General features: G+C 46.8%; 1 protein-coding gene across 10 annotated transcripts in view; it reads left to right on the top strand.

Annotated features, from left to right (window-relative positions):
• Positions 1-24,053, top strand: part of HDAC4 (histone deacetylase 4) — a 238,318-nt gene that overhangs the window by 31,756 nt on the left and 182,509 nt on the right. For all 10 annotated transcript variants that reach the window (XM_079781863.1, XM_079781868.1, XM_079781860.1 and 7 more), the window contains exon 2: positions 2,927-3,129. In XM_079781863.1, coding sequence (XP_079637989.1) covers positions 3,108-3,129 — 22 coding nt within the window. In that variant the 5' untranslated portion in view covers positions 2,927-3,107. The remainder of the gene's footprint in view (positions 1-2,926; positions 3,130-24,053) is intronic.

The raw sequence follows: 24,053 nt of genomic DNA, 5'->3' as shown, positions 1-24,053 counted from the left end.
GAAGGACATCGGGTCTAATTAGCATATTACGCTTTTATTATTAATCAAGTGTATGACCTCCTCTCTGAGTCATTTTCTGTCGCGCCTCACATGATGCCTCTTTGAACTCTGGCAAAGTGGATTCTTGTGTTTTTCTCCAACCTCACAACCTTTGCCCTCTGGGGGTGAAGAGTGGACCATTTGATATGGTAATTGATAGATTTGGGCTTAAAGCTACCATCTTTCTGTTTTCTATTTGTCACTTTTTTGGTTCTTTTTCCCTTTTTGGCCTTCATTTGGGTTGTGTTTATGATTGTATTGTTTTTAATTGACTTGCTAACTAGAACTTTGGGGCTCCTTTAGTATTTATAGTGGATAGTCTGCCATCAGGTGATGGTATGGCACACTCCACACCTTGGGAACACAGGGCCCTGTGCTTCCTGGGCCTCCTCTTAGTTTGGGTTATTTTTGACAGGTTCTTAGTATATGATATAAACGTCTCAAAACAGTATTCTTTTTGCTTTAAACAGTTCTCTTTTTAAGAAACTCAACATTAGAGAACACTTTTACATTTATCTATATGGCTCCCATGTCTGGGGCTCTTCACTTCTGTGTGTGGAGCTGTGTGCCTGTCTGGTGTTACATTCCTTCTGCCTGAAGGACTCTGTAATAGTTTTTTTTGTTTGTGTGTGTGTAGATCTGCTGCAGATGGGTATTTTCAGTTTTTGCATATCTGAAAATCTCCATTTCTACTTCACCTTGTGTTTGAAAGCTAACTGCATGTGAGGTGCCAGCGCAGAGCCCTGAGAAGGTGCTTAGCCAACCTTGTGGTGGACACTGGGGTAGGAGCAGGTGTGCACAGAATTTGGGCAAAACCCAGCTCTGGGTAGAGCTGTTCATATTTGAGGATAAATAAACAGAAAGAACCAACACTATGGACCTCAGCAAGTTGTCCCAGGTTATGGGGAAAGGGAATTACACTAAAATGCAGAAGATGAACTTACCTTTAAAAATGATTTATGGTTGAAATCAGAAAACAAATTTCAAAAGACTGGCTGGGAGAAGACGTGACTCCACAAACAGGAGTAGAAGGTCATTAAGAGTGAATCCACGGAGAGGACAAGATAATGGATGAGTTGTAAAGGGAAATGGTTGGAAACAAATGGTTTAGTTAAAATCCATAGTAGAAGCTATAGGAGTACAACTGATCACATGAAAAATAGCAGTGATGTGAATAGCAGAGAACACCCTTGAGAAGATGCCTGGGCATGAGAATAAACAGTAGACGTGCCTGTGGTGATGGAGTGAGTCCAGCCAAATCTAGAGGGATCCCTGAAGAGCATTTCCTGAGCAGAAAGACCAATATGTATGAAAAGGTTCATGTTTGGAGCAAAATAAATGAAAGGAGGCTCTTACCATACATCTTCTGAAAACATTTTTTAATTTCAAGATTAAAAATATAATTCTAGCTGAATCCAGACAGAATAAAGTAACAATAGCAACACCACCACCACCATACTCTGCCCCCAGGGGCTCCCTGGGAAGGAAACACTATTCAGCTGATGGAATTTTCTGCAATGTGAAGGGTGGGGCAATGTCTACAGATTTTTAGCCAAAAATGTCTGTGAGCTAAGACTTTTATACCCAGCCAAGGTGTGACTTGTGTGAAGGATACAGAGCTACCTAAGGTTTGTTAAGGGTTTGCAAAACATACCATCTACATTGCCTTTAAGAAAATGATGTTACTTCTGACTAAGAGATGAATAAAAATTCTGAACCTGAGAAAAATATGTCACTGTGTTTCATAGGGAAATAACCAGATACAGAACCATAATATAAAGATATTAGATATTAACCACAGAGTTACAGAGCCATGTCCTTGGAAACCACCTAAAGAGCAACCTCGGAGAGGGATCCCTTCCATGCTGTGTTGGCTGGGGTTCTTTGGTTATAAGGCATAGGGAAAGACTGTCCTTGAGAAATTTAATCAAGAGCAGGAATTTGTCACACTAGCAAAGGAAGAGGTGACAGAGGCCCCAGAGCGCCTTCAGCCAGGGTCAATAGGAGAATTTTCAGAATTACCATTTTTTTTTCAGTCTATTTCTCTATTCTGATGATAAATGTAATATCTGCTCATTGCAAAGTTTAAAAAGTCCCTCATGATGCCACCGCCCAAAGCAAGGGCTTGGTGGTGGGAGTTCCTAGACTTGTCTCAGGCTCTCTGTCCAGTGACTGACCTGTGGGCAAGTCTGATCTTGGGGAGAGGGTTTGTTGAACTGGCCCAGTCACATGCCACCCACCTGGCATGGGGGAGGGGCAGCTCTGTCACAAAGCCTTCCAGTTTGTGCTGCCAGGAGTGTTATGGACACTAACACTGGCTGTAATGTCAGCACAGATAGTAGGAGATGAGGCTGGGAGCAGGCAGTGTGGGCAAAAGGCAAAGGAAAGCATGTCAGGATATTACCAGATGTCTGCCTCTGTGATGGCATCATGGATGACTTTAAATACTTTCCTGTGATGAGTGCATGCTACTTTTATCATGAGAAAATGGAAATCAGCTGAGGAAATGGTAATTGTGGAGGTGGAAACGTGGGGGATGATTTAAGTGAGGAGGGCTTACTGCAGACTGGGACTCAGGTTGCAGCTAGGTGAGATTTGGTGTGTGTGTGGATGTGGGCTGGATGGGAGTGTGCACACGTGGAAACTGGTGGGAATGGGCCAGAGTGACTCCCTGAGACACATTCTCCACCCATGGTGCCCCAGTTAGAAACGCTGCCCTGTGGATCGTTTCACCCATATTCACATGTGTTTACTAACAACCCCAGTGCTTCCTGTCAGCAGAAACGCCCAGATGAATTGTTTTACCAGTTGGCGGTGAAATGATGAAAACATATCCGGGTTTCCTTGGGTCGCCTCCTGACTGGCCTGTTTCTGTCTCACCATGCAGGTCCTCCCCTGAGCTGGTGGACACGTTGCTGTGGACTGCCCAGCATTGACGTGGCCGAGGCTGTGGCCCCCACCCGCTGCTGGATTTGGATGTGTTGGCGGGACTCTGGAGCTCTGTGCTGCATTGTATCCGTGGAAGTTTTGAGCCATTGAGTTACGAAGAGGAGCAGACGGTGCTAGCGATGAGCTCCCAAAGCCACCCAGGTAAGGGGCTGCGGGCTGTCCTGGGCAGAAAGGAAGTCACTGCAGCTGCAACGTGTCACTGGGTGGTAGACTGGTTTTCTTGACAGTGGCCCCTGGTGGTCTGACAGCTCCCGGTGCAGAGTAAATTATCCTTGGGAAAGACACACTGTAGAGCCCTCGGGAGACTCAGGCCCCGTCTTTGCTGATTTGCACACTGACTTGAGTGGCAGATGTGTGTCCTAGACACCAGGAGACAAGAATGTTGCTTTAGCGAGGTGGAGTTCAAAGGTCAGTTTGTAATTTGGAGAGTTAATCTCTCACCCAGTTTCTTTGTTCTTGGGGCCTCGGGGGTAGGGGTGATTCTGTGACTGGGCTCTGCTGCTGGAGTGGGTTTTATTAGGCCCTGCACTAAGCATGTCACATGATTCAGTCTTCACAATGCCCTGAAAATCTCATCCTGTAGGGAAGGGGTGCCTTGTCCGTGGTCATAGAGTTAGTAAGTGGCTGAACAGGACTGGAAACCATGCTTGTGTGGCCCTTGGCTTCAGAAATGTGTTGTGGGTACCCACCGGTAGGACAAGTCCCAGTGCAGTTGCCTGATGCAAGCCCGAGTCCTGCTCGCTGCCACTCCCAGCTACCTGGCCTGTAAGAGCACTTACAGCAGGTCTGTCCTGTGTCCACATGGGAGGGGTGGCAGTGGCTACTGGACAGAGCTGGGCATCCTCAGGCACCCACACCCCTGTCACTGTGGCTGGGGAGTCTGGGTCTGTACCTCTGGAATGGCCCAGAACCTGCACACACCCTCCCTCCCTTGGCCGGACTGGAGTTGTCTGAAACTCTGGAGGCTAGGATTCCCAGTTATATTTGTATAGGAAGGCTTTATTGATATAAATTGTTCATGTTTGATTGATAAAATGTGTAAAACAAATTTAAGCATCTGGATTGAAGTGTGTCAAGCAGACCTTGAGGGGTGCCCAGCTCTCCCTCCCAATTTGGGAGCTGGGCCTCCTTCCCATGTCTGAGCACAGGGGCTGCGTGCAAGCATTTCAGTGGCGTGCAGTCATCCCATCTGTGGGCTTCTGTGTTATTTTTTTCATCTTAATGTATTATGAGCACTTTTTGATGTCAGTATGTATATAAGTCTAACTTATTTTGATAGCTTGTAGATGAATATTTATGTGGTTGCAGCACTATTTATAGCAGCCCCAAATTGGCATTGGACAATTATTATATGTGTACTTTGTACTTGCACTTCTATAAGCATCTATCTGCACTGGATCAATTCCAAGAGGCAGAGTTACTCCGTAAGTGAGCATGGTGGGTGTGCACGTTTAAACGTTAAGTTTGTTCTCAGATTGCTCTAGAACCTGTCAGCTTATCTCTTGGTAACCCAGGTGTCTAAATAAAATACAATGTATTTCTCTTTGTTACCCTGTCTTTGCCAAGAAGTTAATTGAGTTTCCTGAAAGCATTTCTGCCCTTGGTTTCTTGGGCTGAACAACATCTCCTCCCACTTATCATAACTTACCATAACCTTCCAAGCCTTCCTTCTCTTAGGCTTGTCTCAGGGAGGAGCAGAGTGCTGCGCTGGCTTTCTCTCCCCTGAGAATCTGCCTTTATATGCAGGTTTGCCCATCTGTGTTTATTGCAGTCACTGTCCTGTCTGGCCGTGTGTGTCGTTGCCACCAGCTGACTCCTGTGGCCTCTGTCCCTCCTGGGGTTGGAGACTGAAAATGGAAGAGGGGCTGGAGCTGGTGAGAGCAGGGCTGCCTTGGAGGCTGAACTCTTGGGTACTCCTGCTCTCTGCAGTGCTCAGGTGTCCTTCAGGAGCCACCTTTACTCCCAGAGTAGCCCCTGGAGTTGCAGCAAGGGACCCCAAACAGCGCTGGCCCCGCTGCAGGGGGCTGGGCTGGGCTTGGACCTGTACCCTCCCTGTGTGTGGGGCTGTTGTCTGTCTTGCCGGGTGGTGGGTTGATCACTAGAGATTGTTTTCCTGTCACTTTGATCCCATCAGATTTATATTTTCTTGGAAATTCCTCCAAGTTTTGGTCAGCTGAGCTATTCCCCACTGTCTAGCATTGCTATATATCCTTTTATATTTCTGTTTATATTTAGTAATTTAGTGGATTTGGGAGGAAGAGATATAATGAATACTCACTTACTCAGTTTGCTATTTTGAATGGGAAGTTTCTTCAACCCAAGGAGGAGACTGTCTCTCTCATCCCCACTGGACCTGCACTGTGCAGCCTCCCTGCTGTGGGCCCCTCGCCCCCGCATCATCCAAGTGGCTTCTGTCTGGCTGTGACCTGCTCTGCCTTGCCCCCCTGGAGCCCTCACTGTCCCCCAGAGCCCTCTTCCCTGGGGCCCTCACTGCCCCCCCCTCACTGTCCCCTGGGGCCTTCACTGTCGCCCAGGGTCTTCACTCTTTCCTGGGGCCCTTACTGTCCCCTGGGGCCCTCATTGTCCCCCAGGTCCTTCTCTCTTCCTTGGGGGCCTCACTGCCCCCTCACTGTTTCCTGGGGCCCTCACTGTCCCCTGGGGCCCTTGCTGTTGTCTCCTCACTCACACTTGCAGTGCAACTCGCCTTTGCCCTGATGATAAAATGACCTTTTTATTTGAAGTGCTTGATTTTTTCTCTCCTGTTTTCCCTTCAAACTCCCTCTGGTGGGTGAGGCATGCAGTAAGGTTTTATTGCTGTTCTTTATGAATGCCGCCAGAGCTGGGCTCTGGTTCTCTGACGTAAAACTGCTCACTGCTGGTTTTATTGCTCTGAATCAGTGTTTGTACTGATGGGAGCAGCCTGTGGAAAGGGCCTGAATTGATTTAGCCTCAAAGAACTCCTCTTTGACAGTAAGAAGAGTGGGAAGAGGTTCTGAAATATGGCGCTTTTTGCCTAATTCCATGCTCCAAACCTTTGCCTGTTGGGATGTGCTGAAACAGATCAGGATGGACGTATAGGACACAGGGCCCCTGCCTGGATGAGGCATCCCTGAGTGACATGGAGGGAACTTGACCCCGTGTGGGTGGGCATGTCCTCGGGACAAGCGAAGGCTCCCTTTCCTACCCCACCTTTGTTCCACTCCCATGCAGACTGCAGGCTGGCTTGTGAGCAGTGTGCTGGGACGTGGGAGTCTGGCTGGCTTACTGAGAACTGTCCCTCGGCGGCTTTCTAACACCACCTGCCCCCCCACCCTACAGTTTACCTTCTTTGCACCATTTCTGCCTGAAGAAACACTGTCAGTCACAAGGCTCGTACTGGTGGGCGTTATGGACCTGTGTGTAGTCATGCAGACTTGACCCTTGGTAGGAAACTGGTTGAGCAGGATGGAATTGGGAAACAAGTGTTCTGTCTTCCTCTGCATCTCGGGAAGGGGTGTGTAAGTGTTTAGTTATAAGCAAGTAACTATTTTGAGGGAAACTTGTATATCTAAGAGCAGTGTTTCAATTTGGACCATTCTTTGGTTTCCTAATATTCTATTGAGTTTGAAATACCCCCTCTGCACAAAAGCAGCTAAAAAGTTTTGTCAGTTATAGCTTAGTTGAGTCTTGATGTGGTTTGATTTCTTTAGATCATGCTAAGGTTTTCATCCAGGGTCTTCCTGGGGGAGGCTCTGCCTTACTCTGGTCTGAGCTGGGCTGGCTGCCTTAGTCTTTGTGCTCCTGTCTCCTGTGCTTGATCTTGAGTCTGTTCATTGCAACCAGTTTGGCCACCAAGGTTAGTATATTTTAGGATATAAGTTTTCTTAAAAAGAAACATTTTTATGTTACTTAAATTGTGCTTTGCAATGACAGACTGTTTCAGGATACTACAAAGTTTTAAAGACTTTAAAGAGAGAAAATGAATTTTGAGGACCAGCATTTAACATAGAGAAGACATCAATTCCAAGCTGCAGATAATAGGCAGGTTCTGGACCTAGTGAGGCCCTGGTTGGGAGAAGTGACTAACCTGAGAGCTGGGGGTTCCTGGCAGGGGTGGGGCTGAGCCCCGAGGATACAGGGAGGGTAGAACAGTCACCGACACGGGCTGCATGCAGTTGTGTTGGAGGGAAGACTAATTGGAAGGATTGAACTTTGGGACAGAAGGGCTCTGAGCCTCTTGTGCAGCTTCCTTCTGCGCCTGAAGGAAGGGTTTCAGAAATGCCCCTGAGCCTTCCTGCCCCAGGCCCTCCAGGCTGTTGAGGAGCCCAAGGGCACATTTGCAGCTTGAGCTGTCACTCCCCGATTCTCCACAACATCCACTCTCTGGGAATTTAATCAGTCGGGATTTGTTCTGGAAATCACGGAGACAGAACGACTTCTTTTTCAACCTGCTTCTTTTTTTAATCCTCAAATTGTGTTTTGTCTCTAAAAATCACAAATCCTCAGTCGTTATGAAGAGCTCAGAACATTCACTGTCAATGGAGCATTGATGGTTTGTTTTGGCAATTCTCTGAAATCCTTATACAGTTTGTGGAGCATTTGCATTTATGCCCCTTTTTTCAAAGCCACCATTGTGGAAATGCAAATTTCTGAGTTCTGAGATGCTGAATGTTGGGTGATTAATGTCATTGAGATTTAAGAATGAGTTCCCGGATGGATTTGACATACAAACTCAACATCAGAGACCATTGAGTGCAGCTTGGTGCCGGAACCAGAAGTTGTAATTGGGGCGCCTGGCAGTGGGCAGTCAAAGCAGACAGGTGTGCAGGTGTGCCGCCCCTCCTGATGCTGGGCTCTAGCAGGGAGTGCTGGCGCAGTTTGGGCTCTGTTTTACCGTAGGTGTTTAAAACTTGTAGTAGTAATACGTTCGCGTTGGTTATATGCTTGCTCCAAGTCAAAACCTGCTGTGCTTTTAGGCCTTAATGAGTAGTGGCTTTGTTCTGGGTTGTTCTCTACAGTTATTTAATTTGTTTTGCATGATACCTTGTATAGGTAGCTCCAATGCCCTTATTCTCATTTTATAGCTAAATAGATCAGTAGTTACTGCTATCCAGCGCTTAGCCAATCAGAGGCCAACTAGAACCAGAATTGGTCATCTGTCCTTGAGGGATATGAGCCCTCCTGCTGGCAGATACAGGATGCACTGGACCCATTTAGGAGTTGGTCTTACCAGCGTGCATGGAGCTCCCGGGCCAGGCAGAGGCTCCAGGGCCCTTGGTACACTGTGGTTCATGAGGTGAGAGGGAGGAGAAAGGTGAGCTGAGTTTGGGAAGCAGAGCAGGAGTTCGCCTGCCTGGGTGGGGGATGGAGGGCTGGGCCCAGGGCCCTGGAGGTGAGAGCCTGGTGTGGCAGAGGAAGGACATTGGGAGTGGAGGGTGGGTGTCGGGGGACAGGGGTCGGAGCAGGGAAGGCTGCTGCCACTAGGTAGATGTGGTCCCATGGCCCTGTAGGTGTGGAGAAGGGATTGTGGGCCCCTCGTCCCCTGCTCCCTGCACTGTGCCTGTTTTTGGGTTTTGCTGTTGAACTCCTTGGCTTTCGTGCTGTTTATGATGTGTCCTGAGTATATTATGAACTTTCCCTGGACTTTTTGCCAATCTTTAGAAAGTTGGGACTGAAAGGGCTCACTGGGTGACTGGCATACCAGAGTCATTGGGTAGATTTGGTTTGAAACTTTTCATTGTGCTTCCACTCAAGAGCCTTTTATTTGCTTATTTCATGAAAACATGATAAATTTAGGGGATTATAATGATAAAGAAAAGATCAAATGAGACAAATAACTAAAATTTTTAGAATTGTATCTGACTTTGTGTTTTTAAATTGGCTAGCTTTTAGCCACGTAATCCATCAGCAAGATACTGGGAGTATTGGCCTTTCAGAAGGAGTGATAAGCAGTGTATGATGAAAAGAATCCTTATCCTATTCTTTTCCTATTTGCCCTTGCCTTCATTCCCTTCCTACCCAACAAACAGAAACAGAAAATATCAACTCTGCTTCTCAGGGGTTAAGGTGCTAGCAGGTGGGAGCTTGGCCAGTGGGAGTGCCAGGTGCACAGGTGACTGCTGGAAAGACCTTCAGCCTGTGGCTCTGGGGCCTCTGTAGGACTAGGGGCCTAGACTACCTCCCCCCCCCCCCCCCGCCTCCCCACCTTCAGCTTTCCTCCTGTTGGACTTGGGCTCTTGTCACCTCATCCCTAACCATCTCCTCCTCCTCTTCTTCCTCTCCCCCCCCCCCCCCCCCCCCCCCGTGTTCTTGCTGCTGTTACTTGAATGTCAGGATTCTAACTGAGAACTGGAACATTCCATGTTGAAATGCAGCATTAGAATTTTGGGGATTTTTACATGAAAAACAATGTTTAACATTATAACCATTTTCTAACTTTTACTAATACTACGTACTTCTGAAAAGTTTTACTGAGGCTTATTTAAAAGTGATACATATTTTAAAAAAAATACACCAATCTTACATCTATTTATCTGAGATAGCATTTGTAAAGAATTCTATAAAGTTGGTTGAGGCATCTTGATGTTCATTACTTAGTGGTCACTTGTTGGGGGAGCTGGTTTTTTGCACATAACTAACTCATTCTCCTAAGGTTCAGATGAGCTCTGACTGGGTCTTCACTCTGATTGTTGAGATTTGTTATCAGGGCCTTTCACTGAGGAGCTTTTGTGACTGTGGAGTTAATTCATTTTTTAAACTTTCTGCTCCTGGGCCGTTTCTTACAAGATTGCTTCTCATGAACCAGTTGTTCAGGAGCTAAAGTCAAGAAGATACCTAAGATTTTAAGAACTAAAGCTTTGTTTTGATACATTTGCATTCATAGCTAAGTTTATTCCTTTTTAAATGTGTTTGATTTTTTTCTGGGAAACCCTTTGTAGAAAGTATACTTTTGTTATAAGCTCGTTTTCATTGACTTATTGACTGAGTAGGATTTTTTTGGTGCTGCTGCAGTTAAGAATGCCACGGCCTCTGTTCTTAGCATGTGTGTTCTCAGAGCCCCTCCAGCCTGCTCACACCTGTTACACTAAGCATGTCCTTAGGGGAAGTGCCTCTGGTATGGCGCAGTATAACTCAGGACTTCTGACTCTCCCCCTTTCTAGGTTCACATTGATTTAACCCAGTTCCGGCTGAGGGACTGATTCTTAAAGCTCTGCCTCCCCATCACTGTCTGACCCAATGCAAACCTGCTCCGGGCTCTTTGTGCGGGAAGAGACATGGTCCTGGCTCAGGTAGCTGTGTGAGGGCAAAGGGTCATTCTTGCAACAGCAAGGGTCCCTTCCTTCCTGGTCCTTCTTGCGAGGGTCCATGGCACCACCTGTTTTGCTTTAGCCTCCTTGCAAGGATCAGCGAGAGGGAGGAAGGTGGGTGTGTGGTTTACGAGTTTGCAGTGGACTTGAGGAGGTACTAGGTGACACTGGAGCCGTGGATGCAGAGCTTTTCATAGGAAAGTCCAGTTGTCTGTCTGCTCTTACGTCTCTCTGTGACCCGGTTCCTTCTGTCAACCTCCGTTTGTTTTAGTTATTTTGTAAACATTATGTCTCACTGTGGTGTGGAAGGTAGGTGGGCTGTGTCCTCTTGCAGATGAGTGGCACAGGTCAGTCTCTCTGTGGTCAGTTTGGCATAGGCATGCGTTCCGGAAGGGCTGGGGTGTCCTGGAGGTGGAGGAGCAGCAGCACATGGCAGGGGATTAGTGCCCTGGGCACTGCAGCAACTCCCAGCTCGGAGTTACGGGGTGGTTTCCACCGTGCTCACTCGTGGACAGGTACCCAGCTCTCTGGGTACCTCTCTCTGCTTTGGCCAGCACCTCTGTCCAGGGTAAAACTCACACGGCCTGGCTGCCCTGGCCCGGACATAGTGGTAACTTTTTTGGTTCTTGTTGGCTTTCCTTGAATTCCCTATGGGGCTATAGGACTAGATGTATGAGAACCAGGGGGGATGTTTCTTTGAAGGTATGTGCATCTTGTTATGAGTGGATTTGGTGGACCTGTTTGCATGGATGTGGCCTCAGTGATTGGGGTCCTAAGGAGATGGTTTTTTGCTTGTTTGTTTTTGAAGAGCCTTTTCCAGCAGTTTTGTGATCCGATGGGATAAGCCTGCTCTGGTTAAAGGATATTATTTCCAACATCAGAAGGATATTATTTATGAGAAGAAAAGAGCAATTTGGGTCTGTCTCGAATTGCTTAAATTACCTGAGAGAACATTGGTAGCGTTTCTCAACAGTTTCCAGTCTGAAATATATGGGCTTCACCTGGATCATGGGTACGGGGCGAGGCTGAGTGAGCCACTTGGCAGAGGCAGCCCTGTGTCCATTGGTTTCTGTGTGTAACCATGCCATCTCTGCTGAGGGAATGTCCTTGGGGTTTCTCAGCCCGGCCTGGTTCCCTCCTAAGAGTGGGGCCACGTTGCCTTGTACAGGCCCTGGCCCTTCAGAAGGACACCTGGCTTTTGGTTTTGCCCTTAGGGTAAGGTGACCAGATCGTCCCGCTTTTGGCGGGACAGTCCCGATTTTTAACCATTTGTCCCGCGTCCCACGGCGTTTTAAAAAAGTCCCTATTTTTGGAAAGTTTCAAAAGCGGGACGATCTGGTCACCTTACCTTAGGGAGCACTGTGTTGGAGCTTGATAGAGGTTAACAGTATGGCCAGTAGGTGATCTTGTGTCTTCTTCCCTCAAGAGTTCTCCATTGGGGCGGCGGGAGGGGGAGAGCTGCGGGGGCGCGGGGAGGAGAGTCCCAAATAGGGTGGCCCTGTACTTACAGTCAAAACCCGGATCCTTTTACAGCTGAAAGGCAGTAGGCATCCAGAGTAATCGGGCCTGGCCCACTGCACCTGGCTGGCTGGGCATGCTCCTTCTCACCTGCATGGATTTGGGTCCAAGTCTTCACCTGGACAAAAGTAGATAGGCAGCTTGTTGTATCAGTTCCTATATCATTTTGTGACATTGGTTAAAATCACTTATCAAAATAACTTCTTTACCATTGTTTATGCAAGCCAGATTCTACATTTCCGGTTTTATGTAAACTAAATACATAGTTTTCACAAGTTTTTGTTAAATACAGGTTTTCTGTGCCTTCACAGTTCTTTTTGGATACCCTTCAAGTCAATTCTACATGCACGTTCTTGCTAGAAATAGAACTGTATTCCTGGGAAGCTGAAACTAAGCTCTGGGTGGGCAAGGACTGCCTGGCATGTGAGTCCTGCTCCAGAACCTTCCACCAGCCGTTTGTGAATGCCCTCTGGCAGAGTCTCACTCTTGCCTTGGATACTAATGAAATCTTCTGGGGTTGACTGAGCTCAGAATCCCATGGAACACAGGGGTCTTTGTCAGTCCTATAATATATATGTCAAAATCCACAGAAGTCCCATGACAGCTGCAGAAGATTGAGAAAACTGTCTGAGAAAAATAATACAAAGTTATTTTCTCATATTTTATATAGTGATATGTAAATTTTGAACATAAAATTTTAGTTTGGGATTTAAAAAACAAATATGAATAAACTTTGAACTTGAATGGGCCATTGCTATTTATTAGCATGTGAGTTAGCAAATCCATGTTTACACTGGGTAGGGGGGCGGAGGGTCACACAGAACTTGGGGTGCTCTGCAGAGGTTGGAAAGGTGTCACATAAAAGGGTTTTCAGGTACTGCTTGGAAGAAGCCAGGTGGGGACTGTGGCCAGACTGAGGGCATGGGGGGAGAAGATGGTGATGGGAGAGGTTGCCTGCCAGGCCCTGCAGAGGGGGGTGAGGGAGAGGAAGCCAGGTAGGCCCTTGGGATGCACCAGTTTTGGACTGTAAGGTGTCCTGGGAGGTCTCAGAGCAGTTCCCTTGGGGACCAAGGTGAGACCTATGCGATTGGTGGGCGTGGACCCCCTGGCTGAGAGCTGGGATCTCACTCTGCTCTTTTGTGGCACCCATCTCTTCTCCGTGAGCAGCCTGGGCACCTGGCTGGTGGGCAGGGCTGAGCCACACCTTTCTCCAAGACCATTGGTGTTATGGGCGTGTCCTTCTGTATGCCAGGCCTGTGCTCCGACCCATCTCTGGTTCTTTCACTAAGCGTAGCCCCTGGGATTACAAACCTGAGGGGTTCCCTCCATTTCTTTTTCTCCCTGTGCAGACATAGCAGTGTCTAAAAACAAGCCTACATTCCTTGTTCTCCGTATTTGTCACTTGTCCCCGCTTGTGCTGGGTCCAAGCTGCCTGTTTATTCTCCGGTGGCAGGTCTGCAGCCCTCAGCTGAAGCAGTTGTCCTGTTGTTGGGCTCTCACTGTTCCTGGAAAGCCTTGTCACGCACAACCAGGGTCACCGGGGGTGTATCCTGTCCCCTCTGTCGCCACGTGTGTGGGAGCAGAAGCCGGCTCTGGGTGGATCTGGGATGTACTGTTAATTCATCCTACTTCTTAGAAGCAAGAGGGTAGTGCAGAGGAGAGGAAGAGCATGAACTGTCAGACCCAGCAATGGCCATCTGACTTTGTGGCTAATCACCACCATGTGTAATTGAGTTGGACGCTTTTGATTTTTCTTCCTTGTCTGCCAATTTCAGGTCTCATTTTTTTACTCTCATGAGTCCTGATTTCTTCTGGTTAAAAAGAGGTAGCTGGTTGGGTTGTCTTCAGATGGACTCCTGTCGGGGAGACGGGAGGTGGGGAGGGCCTTCGTGCCCAGCGGCCTGGTGCTGGTTTCCAGCTTCCTGCCCTCCTGGGGTGCTTGTGGTTTCCAGCTTCCAGCCCTCCTGGGGTGCTTGTTTATTGTGGGTCCTGGGGAATTGCTGTTTGCTGCATTCCCTGGGGCTGTTGTGTGACACCTATTGGCACCAGCAGTGGAGTGCAGTGGCAGTGTGCTGAGTTTAGGCCGTGAATTTCACATGTGTGATGAGAATGCCCTTTACCTACGTGGTCTTCCTTCCCAAGGCCCAATCGGACCAGAAAGACATGACATTCCAGGAGAAGCTTGTCCTTTACGATCCCTGTTCAGCCCCTCAATACTGTCAAGGCCAACAACGACAAGGACAGTCTGAGAAACTCTCACGGCCCAGAGTAGCCAAGGAGGCAGTGTGGGGTCCTGGCTGGCATCCTGGGACAGGAGAAAAACATGAGGGAGGAACTAGGGAAACCTGAAAGAAGTATAATGACATGTCAGTGTTGGTTCATTAATTGTGACTAATGTACTATAGAAACGTGAACTGGGTGCAGGTTGGTGGTGGTTGGGTATGTGTGAGCTCTGTACTGTTCACTTGATTTTTAATAAAGTCTTGATCAAATTTGAGCTGACACATAAAGGAAACTTGTAGATATTCCTGCTCGTTCACTCTGTTCGTGAATAGTGGCACCCTGGAGATGCTCAGCACCTAGCTCTTGAAGCTTTTCCTTTGGAGATTATTCTAAATCGGTGCAAAAGCAGTGTCTTGTCCTTTCTCATGGTTGTGTATTGCTGCAATGTCATTCGTTTAACACCTTTCACTGTTGGTGGGCACTGAGCTTGTTTCTAGTCTTCCCACTACTGCTCTGTAAACGGCTGCCGTGAGCGTTGCATTTCTGCGTGACCTTTCTGTGGAAGTGTAACGGGCGTCCAGGAGAACACACAGCTCTCTGGGTTCACCTGGTGCTTTCTCATGGAGGGCATGCCCATGACAGCCATGCAGGTCAAGAACCAGAGCATTCCGACCCCAGAGCCCTGCATGTTCCCGCTCGGTTATCGTACCACCTATCCTGCCCTGGGAATCACCTTCCAGCTTCTAACAAGTTCTATTCAATTTTTCTGTCTTTGAACTTGATATAAATATGATCCTAAAATATTTGGTCTTTTTGTCTGGCTTCCTTCACTTAACAGTACGCCTGTGTAAGTTTCTGGTGGTATGGCTTCTAGCCATTGTTCATTCCCATGTGTGTATGGTGTTCATCGTGTGGACATGTCTGTTCAGTTATTGAGGACTTTCGGGTGCCCTCTAGTTTGGGTGGGTACATCTGATGCTACCATAGCATTTTTATGTGTGTCTTGCGTCTGCGCAAGTACACATTTCTTTCAATGAGGCATGTGTGTGCCCAACAGGTTTCCCATTGAATGTACCCATTTATGCTCCGACAGAGAGAGACCTAAGGGCCCTGCCCCTCCGCCCCGCCCCCCCCCCCCCCATGCTTGGTACTGTTATTCTTTGTCATTGTAGCCACTGTGGTTTACTCTGCCTTTCCCTGCTTGCTAAAGACGTTGGGCATCTCTTTGCACTTGAATTGAACAGCTAGGTAAAGTACCTGTTCCAGCCTTTTGTTCATTAAAAAAAAAATGGGTTGTCTTTATTTTTCTCACTGACTGGAGGAGTTATTTATATGGATGAGGGATAAGTCCTTTGTTGGTTATTCCCTTTGTTGTTTTCTCTCTGACTCTGGGTTGCCTCTTCACTCTCTTAATGTTGCTCTTTGGTGAACAGAAGTTCTTAATTTTAACATCGTCCAATTTCTTGGTCATTTTATTTAAGCCTCCTTGAAGGTCATGGAGATACTCTATTATTTTGCAGGAATTTCATTGTTCTGCCACTCACATTTAGATTTCCGGTCCACCTGGAATTGATTTTTTAAGAAAACATGGTGTGACGTAGTAGTTGAGGGTTACTTTTCCCATTTGGATACTCAGTTGGCTCAAGAGTACTTATTAGAACAATTCATCCTTTCCCCATTGCTCTAGAGTGCTGCCTTGTCACAAGTCAAGTATCTGTGTATCTGGGTCTGCTCTGGAGTTTATTCTTGTCCATTGTTTATGGGTCTATTTCTGTGTCAGCACAACACCCTTTCATCGAGCTGTGGCTTTATAATTAGTCATGCTATCTGCTAATGTGGGTCCTCCAACTGCAGATCATTTCAGAGGTTGTCTCGGTTCCTCTTAGCCCTTTGCATTTCCATGTGAATTTTATAGTCAGCTTTTCAATTTCACCAGAACACTGGGATCTCTTTAGGGAGTATATCAGTTTGCACATAAAATCAAGTTGATTAGACTCTTTCCATCCATGAATATGTCTTTCTATTTGTTTAGGTCTTCTTTCATTTCTTCAGTTACATTTTGTAGATCGCATTGTAGAAGTCTTTCATTTCTTTGGATAGATTTATTTGGTAGTTTTTTCAATACTGTTTTGCTTTGAAATTTTTATTTTTTGTTTGTCTGTTTGTATTTAGAAATATAATTAACTTTAGGATAGCTTCTTGTCTCTTGACAGCTTGCAGAATTTGCTAATTATTGTACTAGCTTAAATGTAGATTCTTTTGGGTGTTTTAATGTATATTGCTAGCGCTTGTTTTATTTCTTTTGTGCTAATTTTTAAACCTTTATGTCTTTTTCTTGCTTTACTACATTGTCTAGGGCCTGCAATCACATGTTAAACAGAGCTGGTGCTAGTGGACACCCCTGTCTTGTTCAACTGTCACAGGAACATTCTTAGCATTTCATCATTCTGTGTGGAACTGCTGTAGCTTTCTTGTAAATAGGCTTCATCCAGTCATTGCAGATCTCTTCTATCCTTTGGTTGCCGATTGTTCTCATGAGTAGGTGTTAAAATATTAGGTTGAACCACAAGATAGTACAGATGTTTGATATTTCTTGTACAAAATGGCACTTCCATTGGGTTCAACTTAATAGATTTTTTTCTGCATCTATTAATCATAGGATTTTTCTTCTTTATTTGAACCATATGATGAATTAATTTTCTTGATGGATTTTTGAATGTTTAACCAACCTTACAGTTTTTAGTAATTCTAACTTGATTTTAATATATTGTTGTTCTTATATATTCCTGGATTTGCTTTCTTATATTTGGCGTCCTTTTTTTCATGTAAATTCATGAGTGAGATTGACCTGCTATTTTCTTTTCTTGAAATATTCTTGTGAGGTTTTGATGTTAAAGTTATGCTGGCCTTTACATGGGATGATGTTTCCTCTTTCTCTGTTCCTAGGGTTGACAGTTTTCTTTGAAGAGTCAGATGGTAAATACTTTGGGCTTTGTGGAGCCCATATGGCCTCTGTTGTATGTTTTCCCTTCTTTTTAATTATTTATGTAGCCATTTAAAAATGAATAACTAGTTTTTCCTAGCAGGTCTTATAAGTTGTGTTGGCTCTTGTGTGATTCTCTTGAAGAGTTTATATGAGATTGATATTATTTCATTCTTAAATATTTGGAAGAATTCATTGGGAAATCATTCTGGGAGTTTTCCTTGTAGGAAGATTTAGAAATGAAACCCCCAAGTGTTCAGATTTTCTATTTTTTCTTGTGTCAGTTTTCATGTGTTTAGTTTTTTTTCAGAAATTTTTCCATTTCTTATAAATTTTCAAATGTTTTAATGTAAATTGTTTAAATGCCCTCTCCATATCTTTGTAATGCTTGTGGGAGTTATATTGACATCTCCTCTTTCATACTTTATATTATTTATTTGCTCTTCCCCTTTTTTCCTTCATTGACCTACTATGATAATTACATTAATGTTTTTAAAGAACCATGTCTAGTTTTGTTGATTCTCTCTATTGGATTTTTAAATGAATCAATTTCTGCTTTTACTGCTATTATTTCCTTTTGTTATTTGGATTTACATTGCTTTTTAAAAACTAATTGAAATATTTAGAATACTGATTTTTTTCAGACTTTCCTAAGAAATATTAGTACGTACACTTAAAGCTATGCTTTTTACCTATCTATAGCTTTAGCTGAATTACATACATTTTTATTGTCATTTTCATTATAATACAGTTTAGAATAATATCTGATTTCCTTTTTGATTTTTTTTGACCCATTACTTGAAAAAGTATTTCTTTATTTCAGCCATTTTTGAATTTCTTAGTATTTTGCTATTGTTATTGATTTCTAGTTTAATTTCACTGTGGTCATTGTATTTATTACATATAATTTCAGTTCTTGAAAATTCTTTGAGTTTTGCATTATCATTATATGGTCAATTTTGTAAATGTTTTATGTATATTTGAGTAGAATATGTTAGTTAAGATTTGTCAATTCTCCAATTAAGTGAAGTTTGTTAATCTTGATGTTTAGATTTGTTTACCAATTTCATTGTTTGCTTTTTCTATCAGTTACTGAAAATGGTATTTAAAAATCCCCAGATGTAATTGTGAGTTAGTATTATTTCTGTCAGTTTTTACTTTTGTATATTTGAGGCTATTTTAAGCCCATGCAAATTTAGAATTTTTATAATGAAATGTCTGATTTCAGTGTCTATGAGGGCCAGCCTTCTCCTTGTCCTCACTCCCCGTATGGAAGCTCCGTATCTACTCAGACCTCTCCATGTGGCAGGCCCTGGATCTGGCTCAGGTTCCCAGACTCAGCTCCTCACCCTCCATCCAGGCTGGGGCTTGGGTGTCAGCAAATGCCTCTGCGGGGAGAACGGCCCCAAGTCCTGGCTGCCTCCATAGCGTTCTGATTCCAGCCGTAGTAGTACACACGTTTGCACGTGTGTTTTATAATTTTACCAAGCTGCTGTCAGTTGTTAGCTACAGCCAAAGTGGAAGTGAGCCGTACCTTTCAAGTGCCAGAGCTGCTGCCAGTGTCATGGTGGAGACTTGATTTTGGTTTGTCCCTCGTTCATGTCGTTCTTGTGTCAGGGTCCCTGGCTGATCTTTCTGTGGCAGTGAAATCCCTGCTGGTGTATTTGAAAGTGGACTGAAATATACCTGCAGCCTCAAGCTGCTCTTAGAGCACTTTTATTCAGATAGTTTACGAGGTGATTTATGTCGCACCTTGTAAACGGTCAAACCTCCCAGGTCCTAATGCAGGGCACACTTGTTCAGCGCCTTCCTGCCTTCCTGCCCTCCCCTCCTCTCCTCCTCGGTTTTTACTAAGTTGTTTTTTTTCTTCCCCCAATATGAATGAAGAATTCATTTCAGATTTACCTTGAGAGTCATTTGTAGGACGTTGCTTTTCATGCATGCCATTAATGTCATGACTGTACCAACTTTGGTTCCAGCACGGGGTTGGGCGGAGCATGAATGTGACACAAGGCCTCTCTTGGCCTCAAGTTTGTCATGCATGGAGCTGGGGCGGAATTAAATGATATCTTAGTTCCTTTCGAGTCTGGGATTTCATGATCCTCACATCCAAGTGGTAGCCAAATCCCGAAAGGTTGGAAGTAAGCCATAGATTGGCAATACACATTCTAGGAATTTTTATATTTGGGGTTGGGGTGCAAACAGTTTCTCTTCTTTAACGGCAGTATTGGGGTGGGGGAGACTGTGGGTGGGAACTATTTTTCCACATTAAAACTTACCATTCTGTTTTCTAACCAATGCGTTTTATGTTATATGATTAGGCTATAAATACCAGGTTTGGTCTATTACATTTAGAAGTGCATTTTATTCATATAATTGCTAATTTAAATAATTTATAAAAAACTATAATTTTATTTGCAAATTGAATTATGGATTACTTAGTTTTAAGGAAGACAGGTTTATGACCAGAAGACCATCTCAGCATCACAGTAAAACAGTATTTTAGTACTTTGTTTTTCCAGAATTTGGTCCTCTTTAGAGATAATAAAACAAACCTCGTGTGAAGGTTAGCTGACCTATAACACTATCCCAGGATGGCCTTTGCCACTCCACAGGGGTCATGGTGGGCCAGGGCTCAGACAGTTCTGCCTAGCCACACTTCTCCCTGTCGCCCCCTGTAGCCCTGGTTGCCTGGAATGGATACTGAGATCTGTGTCCAGGCGGCTGGCAGGGTCCCCAGGGGTCCTTGTTCAGGCCTTTGGAACTAGGCAGAATAAAGCATTGCCACTTGTCACTCATGCATGATGTCCCCTCCCCTGGCTTGGGTGCCCTGTAGAGGGCGGGCTGTGGACCCCTTCCTCCCTATGGTCTCCCACCTGTGGTCTGGGAGGTGCTGAAGCTGGTAGCAACCCCCTCCCCCCATTATTGCACAGTCCCCCTGTCATCATGTTCTGGAGTAGGGAGCAGTTGGTAGGTCAGTAGTTTGAGATGGTGGAGGTGGTGCCCTCTCGTTGGCAGCCCTGCGAAGGTGCAGCCGCAGAGCTGTGTGCCATCCTTTTCAGTCAGCAGATGACAGTCCCTCAGACCTTGGGGTGGGAGGAGCACCTGTTCCGTAGCTGCCATTGCCCCTGCTTGGTGTCCTAGCTGTGAGGATCGGGAAGTGAGCTGGGAGGTACCCCTGACTGTCAGGGGCGCAGGACCAGGAGTCGGGGCTGCTCAGCTGCTGGGCATGGCTCTGTACCTATGGAAAACCGGAGGTTGGGCCACTTGGGGCCCTTCCTTATTCTTCCCTTTGTTCTCCTCCTGAGTCTCTGGAAGTGGATGTCTGAGCTCAGACCTGCTTCCATTCCCACATGAGCAGGGCCCCTCCCTCTGAGCTGGCTTCCTTATCTGAAAAGTGAGGACTCAAGAGGCTGCACCCAGAGTTTGCACCGTGTAGGGTTGTTGTGAGGAGTAACTGAGGTGGCATGTAGCCAGTGCTTGGTTGTTCCCTGGATGTCAGCTGCTGTCATCATCATAGGCATCTAGAACCATCCGTAGCCCAGGACCATCCCAGAGCACGAGGCAAGTATCAGTGTAGCCGACCTGGTCAGACTCATGCCCTTTTTGAGAAATATGAATACCCTGTGCCCCCTCCATGTTTGAGATTCCGGAATGCTGTGACATCATTTCTCAAAGCAAGGGTGTTTGCACACATGCAGCCTCCCCTACCCCGGCTGGGAACCACCTGCTGGCCTGATCTAAATAGTCCCCACCTGATGTGGTCCTGAGCCCAGGCAGCACAGACAGCGGGAGCATTGGGGGAGCCCAGCGAGAGGAGGGGTGTGGAGAAGACAGCGGGAGAGAAGCTCATGCAGAGTTGCTCCCCTGCCCTGCAGGATGCAGACATCCCCTCCGCCCCCCAAGTCCTACTGCAACAAGGGACCAGTGTCAAACTCATGTACTTTAACTTTTTTCTCTTTGGTGATTATAAACTTTAAAATATAGCTCTTGAGAAAGGGATTTTTGCAACAGGTGACAGAGTTCGGGGGCACCCGTCATTCTTGCAGGGTCTGCCCAGCTGGCACTGGTCCACTCTGACCATCAGGATAAGCCTCTGGAGTGGTCTGGGCCCGGGTCTCTGTTTGGAGAGATACAGCTAGAGGTGGATAGGACTCCCTTCCCCCATTCTGGGAACCTTAATTTCCCTCTGGTAAGCTCTGCCTGAGCTTGACCCTGTGGCCTGTGAGTCCTGGGAGTGCTGCTGCTCTGGTGGCCCTGGGCCTGGAGGAAGAGCTCAGCTTACACTCTCCGCCTTTCAGGCCGGCAGCGGTCGCCAAGTGGTTTCTTAAAAAGAATCCTCCTGCCTGGTTAATTTCTGGCATGTGGCTGGGCTCTTGCGTCAGTAAATCGTCATAAACCCTCCGTTGTCTGGATCAGACATAAACACCAAGCCCAGCTCCACCACCCCTGACGCTTGCCCAGCGCTGGCGCCCTCAGAGCTGCAGGCGGGGCATTGGAAGGGAAGGGACCTTGTGTTCACCACAAAGCCCTTTCTCCCAAGGCATCACTTGGCACTCGCACAGTCTGCCAGGAGGGTGCCAGGTACAGGTGTGATTTATTCACTGAAAGGCAAGTGTTGCTTCCCCCAGCTCCTCTTCTTACTGAGACGAAGTTTGCCTCTTTCCACTGGGTCTTCCCTAGTGGTGTGGAAAGGTCTACGTGGGAGGGTGAGAACCTGATTTCAGCCCTGGGAACCCAGGGGTGTTTAGCAGGCTGCTCGTTGCCCAGATCCCAAGCTCCCTGTGGCCTCTGTCATCCTCATTCAAGGCTTTGTCATTGGCACTTGGGATCTTCGAGTCCCTGGGCTGAACTCGTCCTGGCCTTTTTTTGGAGAACCCTTTTCATCTGAGGCGCCTTGTGGTGCTCTGCACTTCTCATCAAAAGAGGCAGGAATGGGAACTGTTGTCTGCACAGCCCTCAGTTACTGTTAGTGTGCTGGGATGGAACTGAATACAACGTCCCTGTGTCCTGGCTCTCCCTGGGTCCTCCCTGGAGAAACAGCTTGTGCCTCTAGTTTTTCGTGAGTGATTCAGGCAGTTGGCAGATGGTCATTGAGCCCCACTAAGGTGGACAGTGCAAAAATCATGGCTTCCAGAGTGTCCTCAAGGAGCTTACATTTGAGATGGGTGCGGGGGATGACACTCCTGGAGGCAGTAGCTGGCAGATGCTGAAGGATGTGTCTCAAGGGCCCCTGTGGACGGCCTCTGATGGGTGTGCAGGAGAAGCAGTAAGAAGGTAGGGCAGAGGCACTCTGGGGAGGGAGGTCTGTTGGATGCTAGCTGGCAGAAGTGGGGTGGGCAACTGAATGAGATTTGGCCCGTGCCCTTGAACTTGGCCAGTGGTTCTGTAGTCTTGCTTCAGTTTCTGGGCACCTGCAGGGCACTGGGTGCACTTTGGGGAGTTGTGTCAGACCCCATCTTGTAAACCAGGCACAGTTCCCACAGAACACCCCAAAGATAGAACGACAGCCTCAAGGCCATGCCCCTCCAGCCAGGGAGCTGAGCTGATGGTCTGATTCCAGGATCTTTAGTTTCTACCTGTGTACATAAGCTGTGGTGAGGACCATGATTTTAAGGAAAACCTGTCAATAAAAAACAAGTAGGAGGCATCTGTAATGTGAACTTTGTGTAAAATTGAGCAGAGACGGCCCTGTTCCAGTTGAGGAGAAGAGCCGAGTCCTGCTCCTTGAGCTCTGGGGCTCCACAGCAGGCAGCAGAGCAGGGGTCTGGACCCATGTGTCCTCTGCTGTAGGAGGGTAGACATGCCACCTCTCTGTGGTAGCCCTGGGCCCCGCAGGAAGGGGACAGTGCTTATGAGGCCTAAGATGACCTCATTTATGCCCTCAGCTCATCTAATGGGATGGGTGCAGCTTTTGTTCCAGGAGGGGCAATGAGGCTCAGCTGAGCGCTGGCAGAAGCACCAACTGGTGAGGGCAGGCCAGGGCTGGCCTGTCTGAGCTCCGCTCTGTGGCTTGCTGGGGGCTGTGTCTGTCAGAGACTCTGAAACAGTTGTTCAGGAGGCCGTTCGTTAATTGTTGCAGTCCAAGCACAGTGTCTCCAGAAACAGGTGCAGATAGCTGGGAGCCCTGAGTGAGTGATGTGGTCTCTTTTTGTATCTCATGCTTTGAACTCACAGGGCTAGAGAAGGTGGAGTTGGGGGTTTAAGAACACGGCGGGGAGTGTGGTCAGGATTGGTGTGCAGCTGCTCACCTGCCCCGTGTCGCAGTTGGGAATCTCAGGTGCTGTAAATGTGGTGCTCCGGGGCTGGAGCCGAACGGCAATGTGCCAACGTGTCTGGGCCTGGGACTCTCGAGAAATCACATGGGTTCCAACAACAAACTGTCCCTGTGCTTTTTCCCAGCCACTTGCTCTTTTCACTTTTGCATCTTGAAGATTATTCCCTGTCCGTTAGTGAGGCAGTCTCTTATTCTCTTGGACAGTTGGGTATTATTTCTATTTATCAGCATGTATACCAATTTCTTTGTTCTCTATGTGTCTCTTTTATTGTGGTAAAATATAAATAGCATACACTTATCATTTTAATCATTTTTAAGTGTACAGTTCGGTGGCATTAAGTGTAATTCACAATGTTGTGTAATCATCACCACTGTCTATTTCCAAAACTTTTTCTTTATCCGAAACAGAAACACTAACTCCCGACTTCTCCCTCCTCTCAGCCCCTACGGACCTCCAGTCTACTTGTCTCTGAATCTGTCTATTCTAGGGATCTCAGACAAGTGGAATTATATAACACTAGAAGCCCGATGCACGAAATTCGTGCATGGCGGGGGGTTGTCCCTCAGCCCAGCCTGTACCCTCTCCAATCTGGGACTCCTGGAGGGCAGTCAGACATCCCTTTCACAACCCAGGACTGCTGGCTCCCAACTGCTTGCCTGCCTGCCTTCCTGATTGCCCCTAACCGCTTCTGCCTGCCAGCCTGATCACCCCCTAACCACTCCGCTGCCAGCCTGGTTGATGCTTAACTGCCCCCCTGCCAGCCTGTTTGCCCCCAAC

Source organism: Cnephaeus nilssonii (genome assembly GCF_951640355.1).
Source record: "Cnephaeus nilssonii genome assembly, chromosome: 10".
NCBI classification, from domain to species: Eukaryota; Metazoa; Chordata; class Mammalia; order Chiroptera; family Vespertilionidae; genus Cnephaeus; species Cnephaeus nilssonii.
The sequence above is the reverse complement of the archived record's forward strand: the minus strand, read 5'-3'. Positions and strand labels throughout refer to the sequence as shown.